Below are 17,871 nucleotides of genomic sequence, written 5' to 3' on the forward strand. Positions count from 1 at the left end.
TCGGACGTCCTCTCGAGACTTTGTTTATTACCCTTTATCTGGGGGACGGGATTGTGTGTGATGGGGGGGGGGGACATTATTGGCCAAACTTTTCGAGGCGACCCTATTTTCTTTTTAACTCAGAAGGCAATGACACTCTGGGCACGCGCGTAACCAAAATGGTCAGCTCGCAAACTCACAAAGCCATCTGAAGTCACAAGGACCAAGTTTAGGCAAATCTACGTACACTGGCCATCGTCCCAATGCTGGACGAACCGCCGTGCCAGCAGCTCCCATAGGCACTAGCGCCAGAACTCCCTGCATGATAATGTTTTTTGTAGGAAATTCTGTTCGCTTTAGCTCGTTATACGCGCAGCCAAGTGCTGTCTATGGCCGGGCTCGTTGCGAACAGCGCATGCGCTGCTACGTTTTAGCACGTCGGTGTCTAGGTGGCCCAGAAGCTATAGCAACATAACTAGGCTGTGCTTGTTTGCCACTCGCGCTAGCGAACAGACAAACGAACAAGCCAAAATGATGAAAAAAAGGAGAAGGAAACTCTGTTTAGTGCATGCATGCAGCCCTTTCGGCGCCTCATTTAGTTGTTGTTGGTAGTGCATTTACGGGCGAACGGACAAGAATAGAGAGGAGAGTACAGTGACTCGAAACGTTGATTCCCGTCTCATTCTAGGCTTATGCCCTTGTGCTCGCTGCACGTACTGTCTTTCGCTGGAATAGCAGCTTGGGCTTGTCGGTTTTCCATCCTGCTATTAACAGCACAAAATGTAGACGAGGGACGAGACGAGAAGACACCACAAGCGCTGCAGCGCTTGTGGTATCTTCGTGTCTCGTCTCTCGTCTACATTTTGCGCTGTTAACAGCAGGACGTACTGTCGCCGTCAGACTTAACCCGATCATCGTAGACACGCGTACTTAGCGGCGTAACTGAAGAGAGCAATTCAAAGAGACGAGTGCCGTTTAGAGCACATATCGGATACTTTAGACGGAAGACATATTAAACTTACACATTCAGATCATTCAATCTAGAAATCTGCGGCACCTTACGCAGGAGAATAAAAAAATCCGACCGTGGAGTGTTCTGGATAAATGTGACAGAGGCTGTATAATTGCAATTTTCCGCCAACCATCCGAACGAAATACGTCATGGGTGAGTTTTCATAATGGTTTTGCTGCAAATTACTGTTAACGACAGCCATCACGTGTGCAAATTTCTCGCGCTTTTCCAAATAAGAGTTGCTGGGAATCAACGCTTTCTGTTGCCCCCCTCACACACGTACGCGCGCGCGCACCTTTCTTGAATTTTCACTCATGCAATTAATTGCTCCATGTTGTTCGCACGCCGGATTTATACGTCCAGCCTGATAATGATCATTGCATGTGCAAGTGTTCCCTACACATACCACCATCCGCAAGGTGCCGCCACCAGCACAGCAGGCAAAGCAGACTTAATCTTGTTGCGTATATGTTCTGCCAATCACGCGGAGCATACCCGCAAAAGCGTTCCACTTACTGAACGGAACGCACGAGGAACGAGATCAAGGGTGCCGATCCCACGTGCGGTAGTTCATTGTGTGTCTCTCGCGCAGGTTGCGTGCAGCAAATGCGTGCCGCGCAAAGCCCGCCTGCACTACGACGGGGGCCGCGCGGGCCGCGTGTGCGACGCCTGCTACGCGGCCATGGTGCCGCTGGGGGACGACGACCAGCAACAGCACTGCCCTCTGCCGGGCTACGAGGAACTGCCCTCGCCCGCCGGTCCGGTTCCCCCGTTCCCGCTGCCGCCGGGACAACAACAGGTATAGTGCCATCATCATCATCATCATCATCATCATCATCATCATCATCATCATCATCATTATCGTCGTCGTCGTCGTCGTCGTCATCATCATCACAATCATCATCATCATCCTGGCTACGCCCACTGCAGGGCAAAGGCCTCTTCCATACTTCTCCAACTACCCCGGTCATGCGCTAATTGTGGCCATGTTGTCCCTGCAAACGTCTTCATCTCATCCGCCCGCCTAACTTTCTGCCCCCACCCCCCCTTGCTACGCTTCCCTTCTCTTGGAATCCAGTCCGCAACCCTTAATGACCATCGGTTATCTTCCATCCTCATTCCATGCCCAGCCCACGCTGATTTCTTTTTCTTTATTTCAACCACGATGTCATTAACTCGCGTTTGTTCCCTCACCCAATCTACTCCCTTCTTATCTCTTAACGTTACACCCACCATTTTTCGTTCAATTGGTATGGTGTACTAGCACATTATTCTGGTACACTATAGCAACAGGTACGAACGTAAGCATTGGGACGAAGCTCAAATTGGGGCTCACTCGTGTTTTTTTTTCGAAGTTCTTGAACTTCTACCACGCGCTTTTCTTTCGTGAAAAGGACTGCAGTTAGCAAGCTTGTGATGGCTGGGAAATACGAGATTCTTTCATCTGTTACGAAAGTTGACTCGAAATACCAGACCTGGCGTCATCGGCATCCTTGTGACGTCCTGACACATATAATTTTCTGACGTCGTCTACCGATTCCACCTATGCTCGCGTATCACAGCCGTAGCGATCGCAGGAACGGAGCAGGCCACTTTATCGTTACGTCATGACGCATCCAACGTCTGGTTAACGAAACTAAAACTGGTTCCTGGAAATAAGGAATGCCCAGGAATTTATTTCCCACGTCATTGGCGCTTCCTAGTGCATTGCTGATGCTACAGAGCGTTTCGACCTGCACTTAACCCAAACTTTGGAAATTCCGAAATGTTATGTCAGTATACTCATTCAGCGTAAAGATTAATTTCGCTCTAAAGAGCCGCCAATTCCAACATGAGACGTTAAATGATTGTATATTCCAGTACTGCAAGGCATTAGGTACTCCAGAGAAAGATAATACGGATTTTGCCCGCCAATTTCTTTCTCTTCTATGCCTTCGTCCTGGTTTCCTAAAAAACAAAGTTTGGTAACCGTAGCGGCACATAACCTAGAGGGCGCCAAATCAGGGGTGCTATTCTGCATGCTGTCAAATCGGGCCAGGTTTCCGAATTCGCCATCTTGCCAACTCTGATTGGCCTAGAGGGCTGCTACGGCCTCTCTGATTGGTTCAGAGTGCCGCCATTACAAAATTTGTCAGTGTGGCGGTATTCGGCAATGTCACTATCCAAGGGGCGGAATTTGCAGTTTCTAGTGCGCAGAAGTTGCTTATCAATGTGGCCGGCAGTCTACGTATGCAGTATGCAGCATACGTATGCAGCATACGATGACTGATCAGCGCTCCTTCTTTCGAACCGCTCCGGCGAAAAACAGTGGTTAGTGAACACAGTTAACGCGCTACAATAAAAGTTGCTACCAGGTAATGAAGTTTAATAAGGGCTCATTATCAACCTGTTCCCTTTTCATCGCTAGCCAGAGCGTTAATTGCATTTTCCAAGTGTTCTGACGCGGAGTATTCTGTCCCTACCGGCCTGAATTTTCGTTCCTACACTGCGCAGTGTTCGGGAGCCGTGCTCAGTGGGTACCTGCGCCTGAAGACGGGGGGCCGCCGCGCCCATTGGCAAAGGCGCTGGTTCGCCCTGCACCGGGACTTCGTGCTCTACTCCTTCCGCTCGGAACAGGTGAGTGCGTAAGGGCTGAACGCGCCCACTCCACTCTCGCCGAGTGGAGCACAACGCCGTGCCGTTACTGAAGAAGGCGCGCAGCTTCAACGAAAATCCGTCATTCGTACCATGAGGAGTAGCCTGAGAAAAGCGCTTTCACTCCGGTACATTCGAGTGTAGACGCCGAGAGCACTTGGTTACGAAGTTTACTCTTGGGAATCGTCATGGGGGATGCCATAAAAACGCATTAACCACTTATTACTGGAAGTGGCGCTGCCGTAGACTTGTTTGGCAAACATTAAGGACCATAGGGAACGTCCGCCTTCCAGAAGCGCTGGGATTGAAAGTTGGTGGTAGCGCTAACTGGGGGCAGTGGTCGGGATGAGCTGTATTCGTTTTGAGTATTGGTGTGAGAAAAGCCGGAAAGAGATAGGTGGAGGCGCGGGTGTGAAAGACATTGGGAATTGTACTATACAGAAACACACGTTTTAATAAAGTAGAGATACGTGAAATGCGAGACTGCGATAGATGCAGTAAATCCTGGTTACCCCAAGAAGGCCGTGTCTCTCTTTGTCGGAGCTGTCCCGTTTGAAAGGGGCACGCGCATTGAAATCACCATAGTCATCACTGAGTAAAAATGAAATGTTGGCTGGAGGGACGTTCCACAATATGGGGATTTGATTTCTATAGATTACACTACGCCGTTAATGTATAACGCTCGATGTCTTTCGTTCTGAGAGATTAATCGGTCCGTTTTCCGCGCGCGTTCGCAGGACGAGCTTCCGCTGACGTCGGTTCCTGTTCCTGGCCTGGCGGTCGCCGCCGCCGAGAAGGCCGACGGCCTGGAACCCCGCAGCAGCGCGGCCGCCTTCAAGCTCTTCCACCAGCGGAGGGCCTACGTCTTCCAGGCGCAGGACGCCCAGGACGCACAGAGGTGCGTATTGTCACGTAGTATAGGGACGGCGAAGAAGGCGGCGAAACTCTGAACGACGAGACACGCGTTTTATTGGGTGAACCCGTGCCCTCCAAGAACAGGCTACACTCAAAGAACAACGTTTCATGTGGCGGCGAGCACAGTTGGCGTTCGTCGGAAATCTGATCAGCAGGTCAAGCGGGTCGGCTTTTGTACGTCAGTCATCGAAGGTTCAAGAGTAAGCGCTGGCGCTCGCGTGTCTTCCAGAAAATTCTACACCGTTCGCGTCGCGCATACATGAAATTGGATTACCCAAGTTTCGGCGACAACAGACAGCGGACAGAACCATCGATAGCATTCGAGAAACTTCCGAAACATGCAGGCGCGTCCTGCTCCGTGCGATAACATTTGCTGGGCGGTGAAACGTGGTTACCCGATAAATATAAAATACACGTGTCAGTATTTGCTGGGCCGCCTCCTTGATCGAGCTTTTTTTTTATAAGACGCAGTTGGCTGTTCCATCAGCTGCACGATGGAGAATGAACACTGACTTCACGATTACAGCTTCGGAGTGCGCGGACTGCTTAGAATGTTTCTTTTGGGGGTTAATGGTGAATGTTTGTTATTGATTAGTTTGGCTGAAATCGGAAATGGCTGTCGATTATCGTATCGCCGGCTTGTCTACGAACAACACCTTGTACAATGATCGAAGAACGATAATATGAGGCGATGTGAAAGAACATTGCGTTAATAAGGAACTTTTCAGTAACATGCCTATACAGACTATACATACTAGTCAAATTTATCCAAAGCCACAAAATAAAAAACAACAACATGAAGACATGCTAAGCGCCAATACTTGAATTTGACATCACTTTAAATAAAGGAGGGCATTAAGAGTTTTAAAGCAGGTCGCATTAATTGCGCGCTACTTCATAACACACGCCACCACAGCCACAGTGAACCAATAATCCCACGGTCGGTTCATATAGTGGAGAAACATTCGAGACTTTTAGCCGATCCGTGTATGCAAATTACCAAGTGTGGAATACTGGCATACTGAAGGAGTGAGTAATGGCGCTGGTGGCGTTTTCTTGTGACCATATTTGAGCTCAACCAGCGCACACACAAATATTGATGCAATGACTGACTTCGTTGTACTTTGAATGGTCTAAAGCTGTCGACAGCAGCGCAATAAATGTACGGTGACGCTTTTGTATTTAGTGCTAACGCGTTATGATTGCTACGGGCCTCACAAGATGCAGCTGCCAGTGCTGCTTCCGTAAAGCTTTCATCGTCTTTGCCGGTGGTGTTGCGCTATTCCATAAATGGGAATGCGTATGCGTACAGGCTCTATTGGACGGCAGGTGCAAACTAACACGCATACAGAAATGGTCAGCAGTGGTATAGAACAAGAAACGTTGCTGTATAGCCAACGTTTAGACAAGGAGGCTCGCCTTGATGAGCACAAGTCTAAACGTTGATTTATACACATCCTTTGGTGGATCGTCGTTTATCACTTCGTGCCCGTCTTCCTGTGCGTCTCTGTCTAATTTGAATGTCTGCAGTAATACAGACAGACACGATGGCATTCAACTTCTGTATCCTTATTTATGTTTGTCTGTGTTCCCTCCGGTCATCCAAGTGCTGCACGGGGTTTCCGCACCGCGTTGTTGCCGGGTATGCATACAGCGTCCACCAGAAAAGTAGTAACGTCGTGCGACGTACGAACTCCGCTGAAGAGTAGCTCCTGGCGTGATGGATTGAGTTATCGCTGTAAGAAACCAGTAAATAAAGCGAATAACACGGATTAACCAGCGCGCACGTAGATTTGCCCGACGTGCAAGTATTTTGCAGCGTATAAGAGGAAAAAAAAACACGAAAGCTCGACAGAGAGCTCGCAGGCCACACCAATCGCTGGAACTAGAGGAAGAAAGTTTCTCTACCTACGGAGCTACTGAAATAACATGAGTTACTTTTCTGCTCCACTAAATTAGACAGTGGAAAGTTCGTTGTTCAATGTTCTCGTGGAGCAGTTGTGATGATACTCGAATCTTTACTTCTTTTTTACTTTACTCTGCTGGCATTTTGTGATAGGTCTTTATCTAGCGGTTGCAAGGCCAAGGCCAGTCAACACTGCCTAAATATAGCACGTGGCCACTCACACACACACACACACACACACACACACGCGCGCGCACACACACACACACACACACACAAACACACACACACACGCACGCACACACACACACACACACGCACGCACGCACGCACGCACACACGCACACACACGCACACACACACACACACACAAACACACACACACGCACACACACACACACACACACAAGCGCGCGCGCGCGCACGCACACACTTTGTTATGTAATTAAGTTAAATGAAGTTAAATGAGGCTAACGTACGTAACTCCTTGTCCTTCCTTTCTTTCACCCGGTATTTGCAGGTGGATGGCAGCACTGGAGAGAGCGTCGAAAGCGGAGGAGCCTAGTTAGGCAGCTGCCGAACTAAACGTGGAGCCGAGTACTATAACAAACCACTCACAAGCGCCGGCCACTCAGAGAGCCACGACCCCTGCCGGCCGGTGAAGTCGGCCTGTAGCAAAATGAGCGCTCCTTGTCAGTGCCGTTCACCATCCCCAGTGTGTGTTCTAGTCATCGCTCTTCTCGTGAAGTTGTAGACGCATTTGGGGTGTAGTTGACGCGCTGGCACATTCTATGTGCACAGATGATACCGAGCGTCCCACCTGACAAGGCATGTTTGGTTTTTCGACAACTCTCTATCGAAGCATTTTTGTTTCTACTGTGTATTCACGACAGCGCTTCGAGAAGCTGCCCTGTTCTGATCTCAGCCAGGCCCCGCGATTACCCGAGCTCACCAGTCTATTAAATGGACTGTAAGAGGATGGCGATTGCCTAGGGTGCACGTTTGTTTGATTTTTTTTTATTGTATCGTGATGGGTTATGAGGACAGACCGTCCTTCCGTCGACAAGGTATACATATGTCATGACTGATTCATTCAAATCGTAATTATGACTGCGTTGGTTAGTAGACCTTCATACAGCGCGATGCTTAACTGCCGTTGTGATTGCGGTTTCAATATAATTTCGACCTGAATTATCCATCACTTTCCGAGTTGGTCATCTCGTAGTTTTTTAGTTGTTGATCACATGAATGTAGACGTCATTTTTGTTGTAGCAACATAGTCAATGCCGATAATGGCAACCGATCATTGTTATATAGCACATTTTTTTTGCGACGACAAACCCTGTCAAGAAAGTTCGCAGCATTTCGCTATTTATGTTAGATCAGACTAAAGAATTCGAGCGTGGAAATGTTTCCGTTTCATTTCTTTAGTTGAGCCAAAAAATATAGGGCATTTAGCAAAACATCTGCGTAGTCGTGGACTCTGCGGGAAAGCTGCGAGCATTTTCATATTCATATTCTTAATGTTTGGCTCAATTGAAGTGAAACAATATACACTGATCGCCTAGAAAAAAAAAACTTTAAATATTTCTTGACGGTTGCTTGGGTTTTAATAAGAGACTGAAGGAATTGATATATTCCAGCGGCATGACAGGTGCAGATGATGCAGGTTATCTTTACGTTGACCTAGACTATGATATTAACGCTCGGTTCTTCAATGTTAGTTTATCCGTGAAGTTTGCGTTCTCATATTATGGCAAATAAAACGTGTGTGTGATCGCCATGTAGTATCGATTGCGAGAATGCACGTGACGTTGCCGCCCAAAAGTGGTGCAATGAAATAAATGCGGACGAGCGGCTTCCGCAGAACTGGGAACTACCTCGCACGCGGGCAGAAAAATAACCGAAGAAGACAGGCACGTAAGGTCCGACTGGCTACCTCGTACTAGGATAAGGGCAAGAGGGTTTGAAAGATAGTAGAGACATAGGACAAGCGAAAGTTTCAGGCAGGTAAGATCCCTAGGATAAGGGCAAGAGGGTTTGAAAGATAGTAGAGACATATGACAAGCGAAAGTTTCAGGCAGGTAAGATCCGACTGGCTACCTCGTACTAGGATAAGGGCAAAAGGGATTTGGAAGGTAGTGTAGACGTAGGACAAGCGAAAGTTTTCGATGGTATGAATGGGAACGAATTGGCTCGAGACCTGAATCTCGCGAAGCACGCATGGTTTGTGTAAGGTCGAAAACATAATTTTGATGCTCTCGGCTAATAGCGAGAATAAATTAGCTAGGACACTTTGTTGCGAACTTAAGGTGATCTCGCGCTAATTTTAAATTGTGCGAACGAATCACACTTGTAAATGTATGGTGTTTAGGAGATGTTGGCGGTTACTTCTTTTGACGTAGAATTACGTCCTATCTAACGCCACTTTAGGCTACGAACTTGAGATTAGGTCACGCATGTTGAGGACAGCTTTTGCTGAACAATACAATTTTATACTTGCAGAACCTTTATACCTAAAAAAAAAGAAACTTGGAAATCTCTGCATGCAGGCATTAGAAAAGAATACGAGTGTCATAACTGTAGCTTGAACGTTGGATTGGGCCGGTTTCTTAGACTTAGCGGTCAATGTCTACGGAAGCCGTGCTGGTCCCCGTAGAGTCCTAGTAGACACCTAGTGAAACGTCTGGAGAAAGGGTGCGTTGCCACATTACGCATTGTTCGATCACGCCCCCTCCCCCCTGCACCAGTCGTTTCATGACTGCTCCGCCCGAACGATCCCGGAGTGATCCCGGAGTGATTCTATCTTGGAGAAATGCCGTGCGCTCAGGATTGATACCGATGTTTTTATAAGAATAATCACGCTTGCTGTGAGCCACTTCTTCGTGTTTGTCATCAGTCCGAAAAGTCACTGCCGGTTTTATGGCGCCAGTTTTATCTTATTGCGATGGATGACTTCGAAGTTGGCCGGCCGTGATGCTTTGGGCACGATGTCAGAGGTCGTGAGCCAATGAGAAAGCGTCATGCAAAGTGAAAGCAGCGTGTTTATAATAAGGAACTTGCATTTGTCTTGCATTTGTCAGACCCTACACGGAAAACAGCAGCCACACCGGAACATACGTTCGATGACAACCACTACGTCTGTTCAAAGCTCATTCAAACCATTTGCGTGGCTTCACTCAGGGCTCTACAATCACACCAGTTACTAAACTCCCTATAAGCCCCATGTTTCGTATCCCGGACGCAGTGATTGACGAGCAGCTTTGGGTACCCGCTCATTGTCGCGTCGCCTACGGACAGTAAAGCTAACTACAAAGCGCCACTTTTTCGAGAACATCAGCATAATATCTCGGCACATGCTGCAAGCGAAGCCAAATAGACATCTAGCGTTTTTTTCCCTGTCGAGATAAGCAAGTTTGTGCACATTTTAGCAACTGATTGGTGACGACAAGATTTAGTGTTTTGCCCATGGTGCCGTATCAAACGAGACAGGGACGTGCACATTTCGCTTAAAATGTGCACGCTTTTGCACAAGATTTTGTGCGAGATTTTTCGCGAACTGCTGCATTGTCCATGCTCAGATTTCGCTGAAAGATGGCATTTCGGAGTCTACGTCGTTCAATGTAAAATTAGCACAGTCAGTTCCTTGTTCATAAGGAAAACAAAGGAAAGTTTTCTTCGTTTATGGGAATGCAAGCTGCTGCCTAAATGGCGCTATTATAAACTTGTGCCGCCGCCTGATGGCAGCTGCAGAAAGCAGCCAGAAAGTGCCGCGGGTTCCAGACTAGCGGGTTGCACGTGACAATCCTCCGTGAACGGCGGCTTTCTGCGGCTGCCGAAAGGCGGCGGCACAAGTTTATGCTGGTGCCATCTTAGAACCAGCTTGCATTCCCATACACGAAGGCAACTTTCCATTTTTTCCTTAAATATCAGTCTCGTAACCATGCCAAATGTTACATTGAATGAGGTAGACTCGAAAATGCCATATTTCTGCGATATATGAGCAAGAAGAATGCAGCGGTAAGCGCAAGATAGTTAAAAAATATTTCCAGTATCTGTATGTATTATCCAAAACATGACATCTATGACCCATCTGCGGCCCATGAAGTTTGTTCCTGCGCCTGTCGAACGCGAAAACATGAACTCCGAATTTGGTTTTCGTTATTCTGCGAGATCCATGGTTGAAGGGTGCGACGTGGACTATTAACCCCTCAAGAAAAAGTGCTCGTGCATTAACGGACGTTTCAGAACTGGTACGATTGAAGAACTCCGATTTCAGCTGCGTGACCTTTGAGGAGCGGCGAGCACATAGACACCGGAGTGTCCAGAAGCAAAGCCACTTTGCCCACAGACCCTTGTTGTGACGCTCATCGCACTGCCAATGTGTATTCACTGTGCTCACATCTCGTTGAGCGAATGTTTTGTGCCCGACTTTTGCGCCCAGAGCGCTCGGTAAGAGTCGATGATGTTGTAGTTGCGCGCTTAAGCTGTCCAATCATATCACGTGGTCCCATGCAGCCTGACTGTGTTTCGTTGTAGGGCCCCATGCTGAAGCGTGGTCGTTAGCACTGCACCTGTGTGGCAGAAGCTCCGCGAGCGTGTACCTTTAACTCTTGCGGGGCCAGCTCGGTTGCGAAGAAAGATAAAAATGCAAATTGTTCTGTGATCGCGCGACACTGTTTGCCTGTAGTGCTTGTTTAGCGGCTGGTGAGTTGCTGGAGCGTAGTTGGTGTAAATACGCAAAGTTTTCTCTCTCTTTTCATTTGAATTCACGATTGCACAGCTCTGTGGTGTTGTAAGATAAGTTGCAAGTGTGCCTATCCTACTTAAAACCGTCTTGAAGAAGCTCAACTTTTCGTCTTAGTTGTCCGTGGCGTACTATAGGTTACCTTTCAAAGGGTTTGGACAGATAGGCGTATTTAACCACACTGAATCAATGGGTGAGTGCGCCAGTTGAACCGTGCTTAAGCGCAAATTTTCGAATAAGAAGTTTGCTTGGTGAGGCACACCCGACAACGGTCTGCGGCAAGAACTTCGGCCACTGGCGCACAGAACCCGACCTGCTCCACATCGAAGTTTTTGAACACTTGTGGCTTTTGATAGGCCAATAGCCGGAGCCGATTTTCTTTCCTTTAAAGGAACACTGGAGGTATATATTGTTATAATAGATTGGTGTGGCCCTCCTCTAGAATAATAAATAATATAATGCCATCGATGCTGTAAGCGGAGGCTTCGCATAGCCAGAATTGGCGCCAAAGAAAAGAAAATTGGCGAGACCACCTCGAAAGCGCGCGCATCAGGCCTCTGATTGTTAACAGAGAAAGATTGCACTGCGGTCGAAAGTAACGAATGTCTCTAAAGAGACTGCTCTTGTAGGCATTTCCGGCATAACGGCGGATAGCACTCGCCTAAACACACTGCAGTTCGTGACGTCACACCGTCGTCATCAGAGCTGTAGTTTGGGCGTCAAATTGAGGAATTGGAAGTTCGATCTCCATTATTTTTTTTTCTGTTCGTCTGAAAACAAAATGCCCTAATGTGTTACGCAGTGATGCTATTCCAGCACTCCATCATAATGCTTGTCTTTAATATCACTTTAAACTGCACGGAAAATGGAGCACAGAAGAGGTCACGCTGGAGAGAGGTCCTGCCTACGCACTACGATTGACCTAATGGTGCCCCTTTGGATGGTGCGGAACAGATGTGTTTGATTTCTGATGCGATGAAACGGACTGTTCATGATCATGAACAGCAGGTTGCCATTATACCTCAAGAGAAAAGTATATAATAGCTGTGTCTTACCAGTACTCACCTATGGGGCAGAAACCTGGAGGCTTACGAAAAGGGTTCTACTCAAATTGAGGACGACGCAACGAGCTATGGAAAGAAGAATGATAGGTGTAACGTTAAGGGATAAGAAAAGAGCAGATTGGGTGAGGGAACAAACGCGAGTTAATGACATCTTAGTTGAAATCAAGAAAAAGAAATGGGCATGGGCAGGACATGTAATGAGGAGGGAAGATAACCGATGGTCATTAAGGGTTACGGACTGGATCCCAAGGGAAGGGAAGCGTAGCAGGGGGCGGCAGAAAGTTAGGCGGGCGGATGAGAATAAGAAGTTTGCAGGGACGACATGGCCACAATTAGTACATGACCGAAGTTGTTGGAGAAGTATGGGAGAGGCCTTTACCCTGCAGTGGGCTTAACCAGGCTGCTGCTGATGATGATGAAACGGACCTGCGAGAAATGGCAAAGGGAAAGTGTTCGAATCGCCCATGAATGCAACAAAACACGACGACACACCATTTGAGCCATTGGCTTTAACGCCACCGTGAAACGTGCACTGCAATTTTTCCCTAGTCACTGTGCGATGTAGCTCACCTAAAACGCGCTACAGCGCGAGCGCGAGCCTGAGTGCTGGGTTTTTGACAGTGCCAAATTTCTGGACGCGTCCTGTAGATTTGTTGCTGCTGCACAAAGATGCCACATTTTGACTCAACCTACATCATATGCACTATCGAGTAACTTGGATTTTTTTCCCTTTTTATAATGCAATCTGTGGATTGATATTTTTGTTACGACATCACAATGTCTTCTCGCAGACGTGCGCGTTTTCGCAAGAGTTGAAAATGACTGATCTATCTCCTCACGACGGTCTCTCTCTTTTTTGTAATTTTGTGCGAGAATTTTTCAATAAGCACTCGATATGAACTTTGCAGGGAAAAACTGAAAGCACACACTGTACTAATTCCTGTCCCTTTTTATTCTTAAGCCGTGTCACATGTGATATGTGCCACACTTGTGCAAGAATAAACATGCTGTGCAAAAAATCATGCATGTCTCACTGTTTCACAACGCGCATAGAAGACTGGGACGTCAGGTCTATTGGGACCACCCTCGAAGAAAACAACAAAGAAATCGTCATAACGGGTTTGTTGTACGTCCTTTCTGAGGCTGTTGAGAGAGAGAGAGAGAGAGAGAGAACGGCAAAGGAAAGACAGGGAGGTTAACCAGAGATTATCTCCGGTTGGCTACCCTGTACTGGGGGAGGGGCAAGGGGATGCAATAGGTGAGAAAAAAAGAAGGATAAGAAAAAAAAGGAAAAAAAAACCTAGACACACACACGCACGTACACACGAACTATTTCTGTGGGCACTGTCACGCAGCCCGCACAGGCGTTCCTAGTGTTACGCAGTGTCAACGTACAGTCCTACGTCACACAGTGTACAGTCACAAGTTGTCAGAAGGTCCCGTGTCTTTCAAGTATCGCAGCAGCGCCTTCATAGCCGATCGCGCTGATGTTCGCGTAGGCCAGGTTCCAAGGATCTTGTTTTCTGTCATTGGGCGCTTGTCCAGTTTGTCTAAGGTCTGATGAAGCAATCTATTGTGCAAAGGAGGAGGCAACAATCAAGGGGCCGTAGCCGGGGTGCAACACTCGGGGCAGCATTTGCAACATTAATTTCCTGCTCATTCTGTACATTTAAACCAGAAAGGAAAATATACAAAATACTGCAAGTCGGCTTCACTACAAGGCCGTTTTCCAACCGAGAACTTAGGACTACATTCCCCGTCGCTAAGTTCCGTCCTCTCAAGTAGGAGCCGCATGTCGTCATAGTTCCGCCATAAAGACGAAATATATTGTTCGTATACAATAGCCTTTACCACAGAAGAATCGCCTCGGAGTAGATATTGCGGGCACGGCTACGGCGTTGGCAAATGCGGGACTGTTAAATGGGAGTAATTCTTCGTTTTACAAGTCTGTGGATGTTTTCTTTTTTTTTTTGCTGGCAAAGAGCCCTTGTGCACGCGTATAATCTTTTTTTTTTTGCATCGGACTATTTGTATGACGTGCTCCCGTTTCGTCCATAACTTCAGTTTTGGCAAATCGTTTACGTAGAATCTCCCCAGGGAGTTCTCTGAATGATGCCTAAGCATTTCGCAGTATACGGCATGGTGTTGAGTGGTCCTGCACTGGTGTGTTTGGTATAATTGCGAGAACGACCGCGAAAGGAATCGTGAAACGAATAAACATGTTCGCAACACCGAGCTGTTAAGTTGCACTCATGACATTTCGATCCGACGCCACGGATGCTCCACAGTTCTGGATTACTAAAGGTGTGCCTAGCACAGAGTTTCGTACAATATACTAGAGGGAACTCTGACGCTGGAGTCGCTGACCCACCATGGGAATGACGGGAAGTACATGGATTTGCCTGATCTTCGTGCTTGTGTTTTCAGACGTTCTTGTGGCTTTGCACATTAGGCTTTATACGCCTTCATTGCCGTGAATTTCAGAGAAATCTATGCTCTTCGAAGTGGAGAACACGCTGCGAACATCCACAATCGCTACTAATCGCAACGATTGAGCTTGTCGAGGTGGCCAGATCGAAACGCGCCAAGTGTCTCAAGGCTTTGGCATGCCCGCGTGAAATTCATAAGGGCATTTCACGTCGCTTGTCGATGCATGCATCCTGTTTTGGTAAGGTGCTTATCCTTAAACCACTCTTCTAAAGTGAACCCAACGTTTCTACGTACAGTATGAACGCCGCCTTTTCTGTGTGTGACTTTCACTGTGCCCTCCGTTCTCTGAATCTGCAGAACTGGCGTATGTCAGGTTGAATGCTACTGCAATAAATACCATGAAAGGAAGAAAAGAATGCGCCCGTAGCTTAATAGTTTCAATATCAGGCTTCTGTGCTAGAGGTCCTGTGTTCGAATCCTGCCGTCGGACAATTTGAATAATGTTTATTGTTGATTACGCACAACATTGTTGAAAATGACGAGTTCACAAAGCCGCCTGAGGCCAGAAGGACGAATTTTCGGCAAATCCATGTGCTTCCCATAACTGCCACGCTGGTGCAACCGCCCCCGCTGGACCTCCTGTAGACACTAGCGCTAGGGTTCTCTGTACTAATTATTGTATGAAACTCTATTATGCCTAGAACGTGCCAGATTGCACAGGTCACGTAGTCACAGAGACGCGCTCGTGCCACTGCTCGCGAGTTCGTCGTCGTTTTCTTCCACAGCTGGCTACGATGCTCAATCAAATGGAGAGGCTGAAAGGATGGTGCGGACGGTGAAGAAGCTGTTTGCCAAAGCATGTGACCCATATCTGGCATTACTCAGGGGGATAGGGACACCTCAGGTGTAATTGGCTCCTGGAATAGTTCCTCTGGAAGTGCGTTCCGCTCTGTCGCATACTGAGGACACACGCAGAGCCCATTGTGAATATAGTCTTGGGGTTAGAACAGACACAACAGTCAGGATAATCGTGGCGTCCAATTTCTTTCATATTGGCACGCAGTAGCGATGGTGAAGAAAACAGCAGAACTGCGAATGATGAAACGAGTGCTTCATGGGAGAACCTGTGCCCTCATAAACCGGCCACACTCAAAGAACAACGATAGCGGCGAACATAGTCGGCGATCGTCGAAAATCTGAACAGCGGGTCATGCGCGTCGGCCTTTACACATGGGTCGTCGAAGACAAGGTAAATATACCTGGTAGCGAAGCTTCCATAGGAGACCATCCGTCCAAAACATGGCGATCCATCGGTGGTCCATGGGGCTTAGCGCCATCTGTATGTGGTGGGAACACTTCCGGCGGAAAAAAAAATAATGTGACGCCATGTCCGTTAAAAGCAGAAGTGACGTCATTTTGTTTTTGAAGGCGCGAAATTTGTTTTGTTGTTCATCCTTTGGAGCAATATATTCAAATGCCCCGCCATTCGACTTGATGGGCGTTTCGAGCTTTCAGCGTGGAAAGCGATGCAGGAAAAGGCCAGCCGTATGGTTGTCGAAATCGCATCCCTGCACAGAACATACTTTCTTTGGAGGCCGACGAGAGCTTTAGGTGTAGAGTGCTGATCCTATTGTCGGATGCCAAGCCCGTCGGCCAGCGTAGTCGCACGAAAACAACTACACAATTATCTTGCGGTCGTAACTCCCTACTTTTGACTGAACAGATTAAGAAGCAATGAAGCTACCCGCGTCACCAAATTCAGACAAACTTCGACAAGCAAGAAAGCACAAACGGTGAGGGGGGCGTGTTAAAACAGGTGATACGAGTGCGCCTTTCTGCCCATTTCAAGACGTGCATTGCATTGCGAGTGATAGTGGCGTCAACGCCCCCTGTAGCGATGGGCGCTGAAAAGAAATGCATTTATAAATAATAAAAAAAATTAAACTTGCGTTTTATTAACTCGTCACGAATATATAAAATTGACTACGAATTTTATTTTCGTTGAATGAATCTAACTGTGTCTCGTTTGAATTAAAAAAACGCGTTTTTCTTTACCAATGTTTGTTCCCTCCAAACATAGTCGCGCTTCAATCGCTGCTCCCATAACCCCCCGTGCTGATGTCGGTGACAATATGTACTGAACCGCTTTTCGCCCGAAGCTTCGCGACCTATTTGAATCGATCTTGTCGAAGATTCCAGAGGCCTCATAATCAGAAAGTGGTTTTGGCACGTAAAACCCCATAATGTAATGAAGATTCCAGAGTATAATCGCTGGTGCCTGCGTGTCTTGCAGGAAGTACTACCATAGTACTACGCAATTCGCATCGTGCGTAGATGCAGCTAGATCACACAAGGCTTGGTGACAACAGACAGCGGATAACATTCGAGAAACTTCGGATACATGCAGGCGCTTCCTGCGTTGAGCGATTACTTTTGTAAGATGTTGAAACGCGGTCATCGGATAAAGATAAACAAGTACATGTGTCCCCTTTATCCCCCCCCCGCCTTGCTTTAAGAAGCATCAACAAACAAAATAACGAGGAAACCAAGTCCCTAAGTTCCTCAGCGAGCCAAGAAAGGCTTAAGGCGCACCACGTAGATGACTTCAGGTCGTGCGCGGCGCCGCTGTGATTGCAAAATGCCAGTGCGAGAATGCGTCGGATGATCTTGTAGGGTCCGAAATAGCGGCGTAACAGTTTCTCGCTAAATCCTCGTCGGCGTATTGGTACAAACCAAAACACGATCGCCGGTCTGGTACTGGACTACTCGACGTGGCGTCGTCGAAGATTCGCAGTGTCGGCTGTGGATGCTCTGGTGCTCCCTGATAGGCAGGTGGGCGAGCTCTCGGGCTTCTTCGGTGCGCCCGAGATAGGCGGCGAGATCGAGACTCTCTTCGTCTGTGACGTACGGCAGCGTGCCGTCGAGAATCGCCGTAGGGTTGCTGCCGTAAACCAGCTTGAACTGCGGGATCTGTGTTGTTCCTTGCACCGTTGCGTTGTAAGCGAAAGTTACTTACTGCAGGATGGCATCCCACGTTTTGTGTTCGACGTCGACGAACATTGCAAGCACGTCGGCGAGGATCTTGTCAAGTCATTCCGTTAGGCCATTCGTCCGCGGGTGGTAGGCAGTAGTCCTCCGGCGACTTGTCCGGCTATACTGCAGGATGGCTAGAGTAAGCTCAGCT

General features: G+C 47.8%; 1 protein-coding gene across 1 annotated transcript in view; it reads left to right on the forward strand.

Moving 5' to 3' along the window:
• The window catches only part of LOC139061150 (FYVE, RhoGEF and PH domain-containing protein 2-like), a 102,666-nt gene extending 89,387 nt beyond the window's left edge, over positions 1–13,279 (forward strand). The window contains exons 17-20 of the mRNA XM_070540772.1: positions 1,584–1,790; positions 3,485–3,607; positions 4,363–4,523; positions 6,967–13,279. Of these exons, the coding sequence (XP_070396873.1) occupies positions 1,584–1,790; positions 3,485–3,607; positions 4,363–4,523; positions 6,967–7,015 (540 nt within the window). The 3' untranslated portion in view covers positions 7,016–13,279. The remainder of the gene's footprint in view (positions 1–1,583; positions 1,791–3,484; positions 3,608–4,362; positions 4,524–6,966) is intronic.
• Positions 13,280–17,871: the final 4,592 nt, after the last annotated feature.

This window comes from Dermacentor albipictus, chromosome 6 (genome assembly GCF_038994185.2).
Source record: "Dermacentor albipictus isolate Rhodes 1998 colony chromosome 6, USDA_Dalb.pri_finalv2, whole genome shotgun sequence".
Classification (NCBI taxonomy): domain Eukaryota; kingdom Metazoa; phylum Arthropoda; class Arachnida; order Ixodida; family Ixodidae; genus Dermacentor; species Dermacentor albipictus.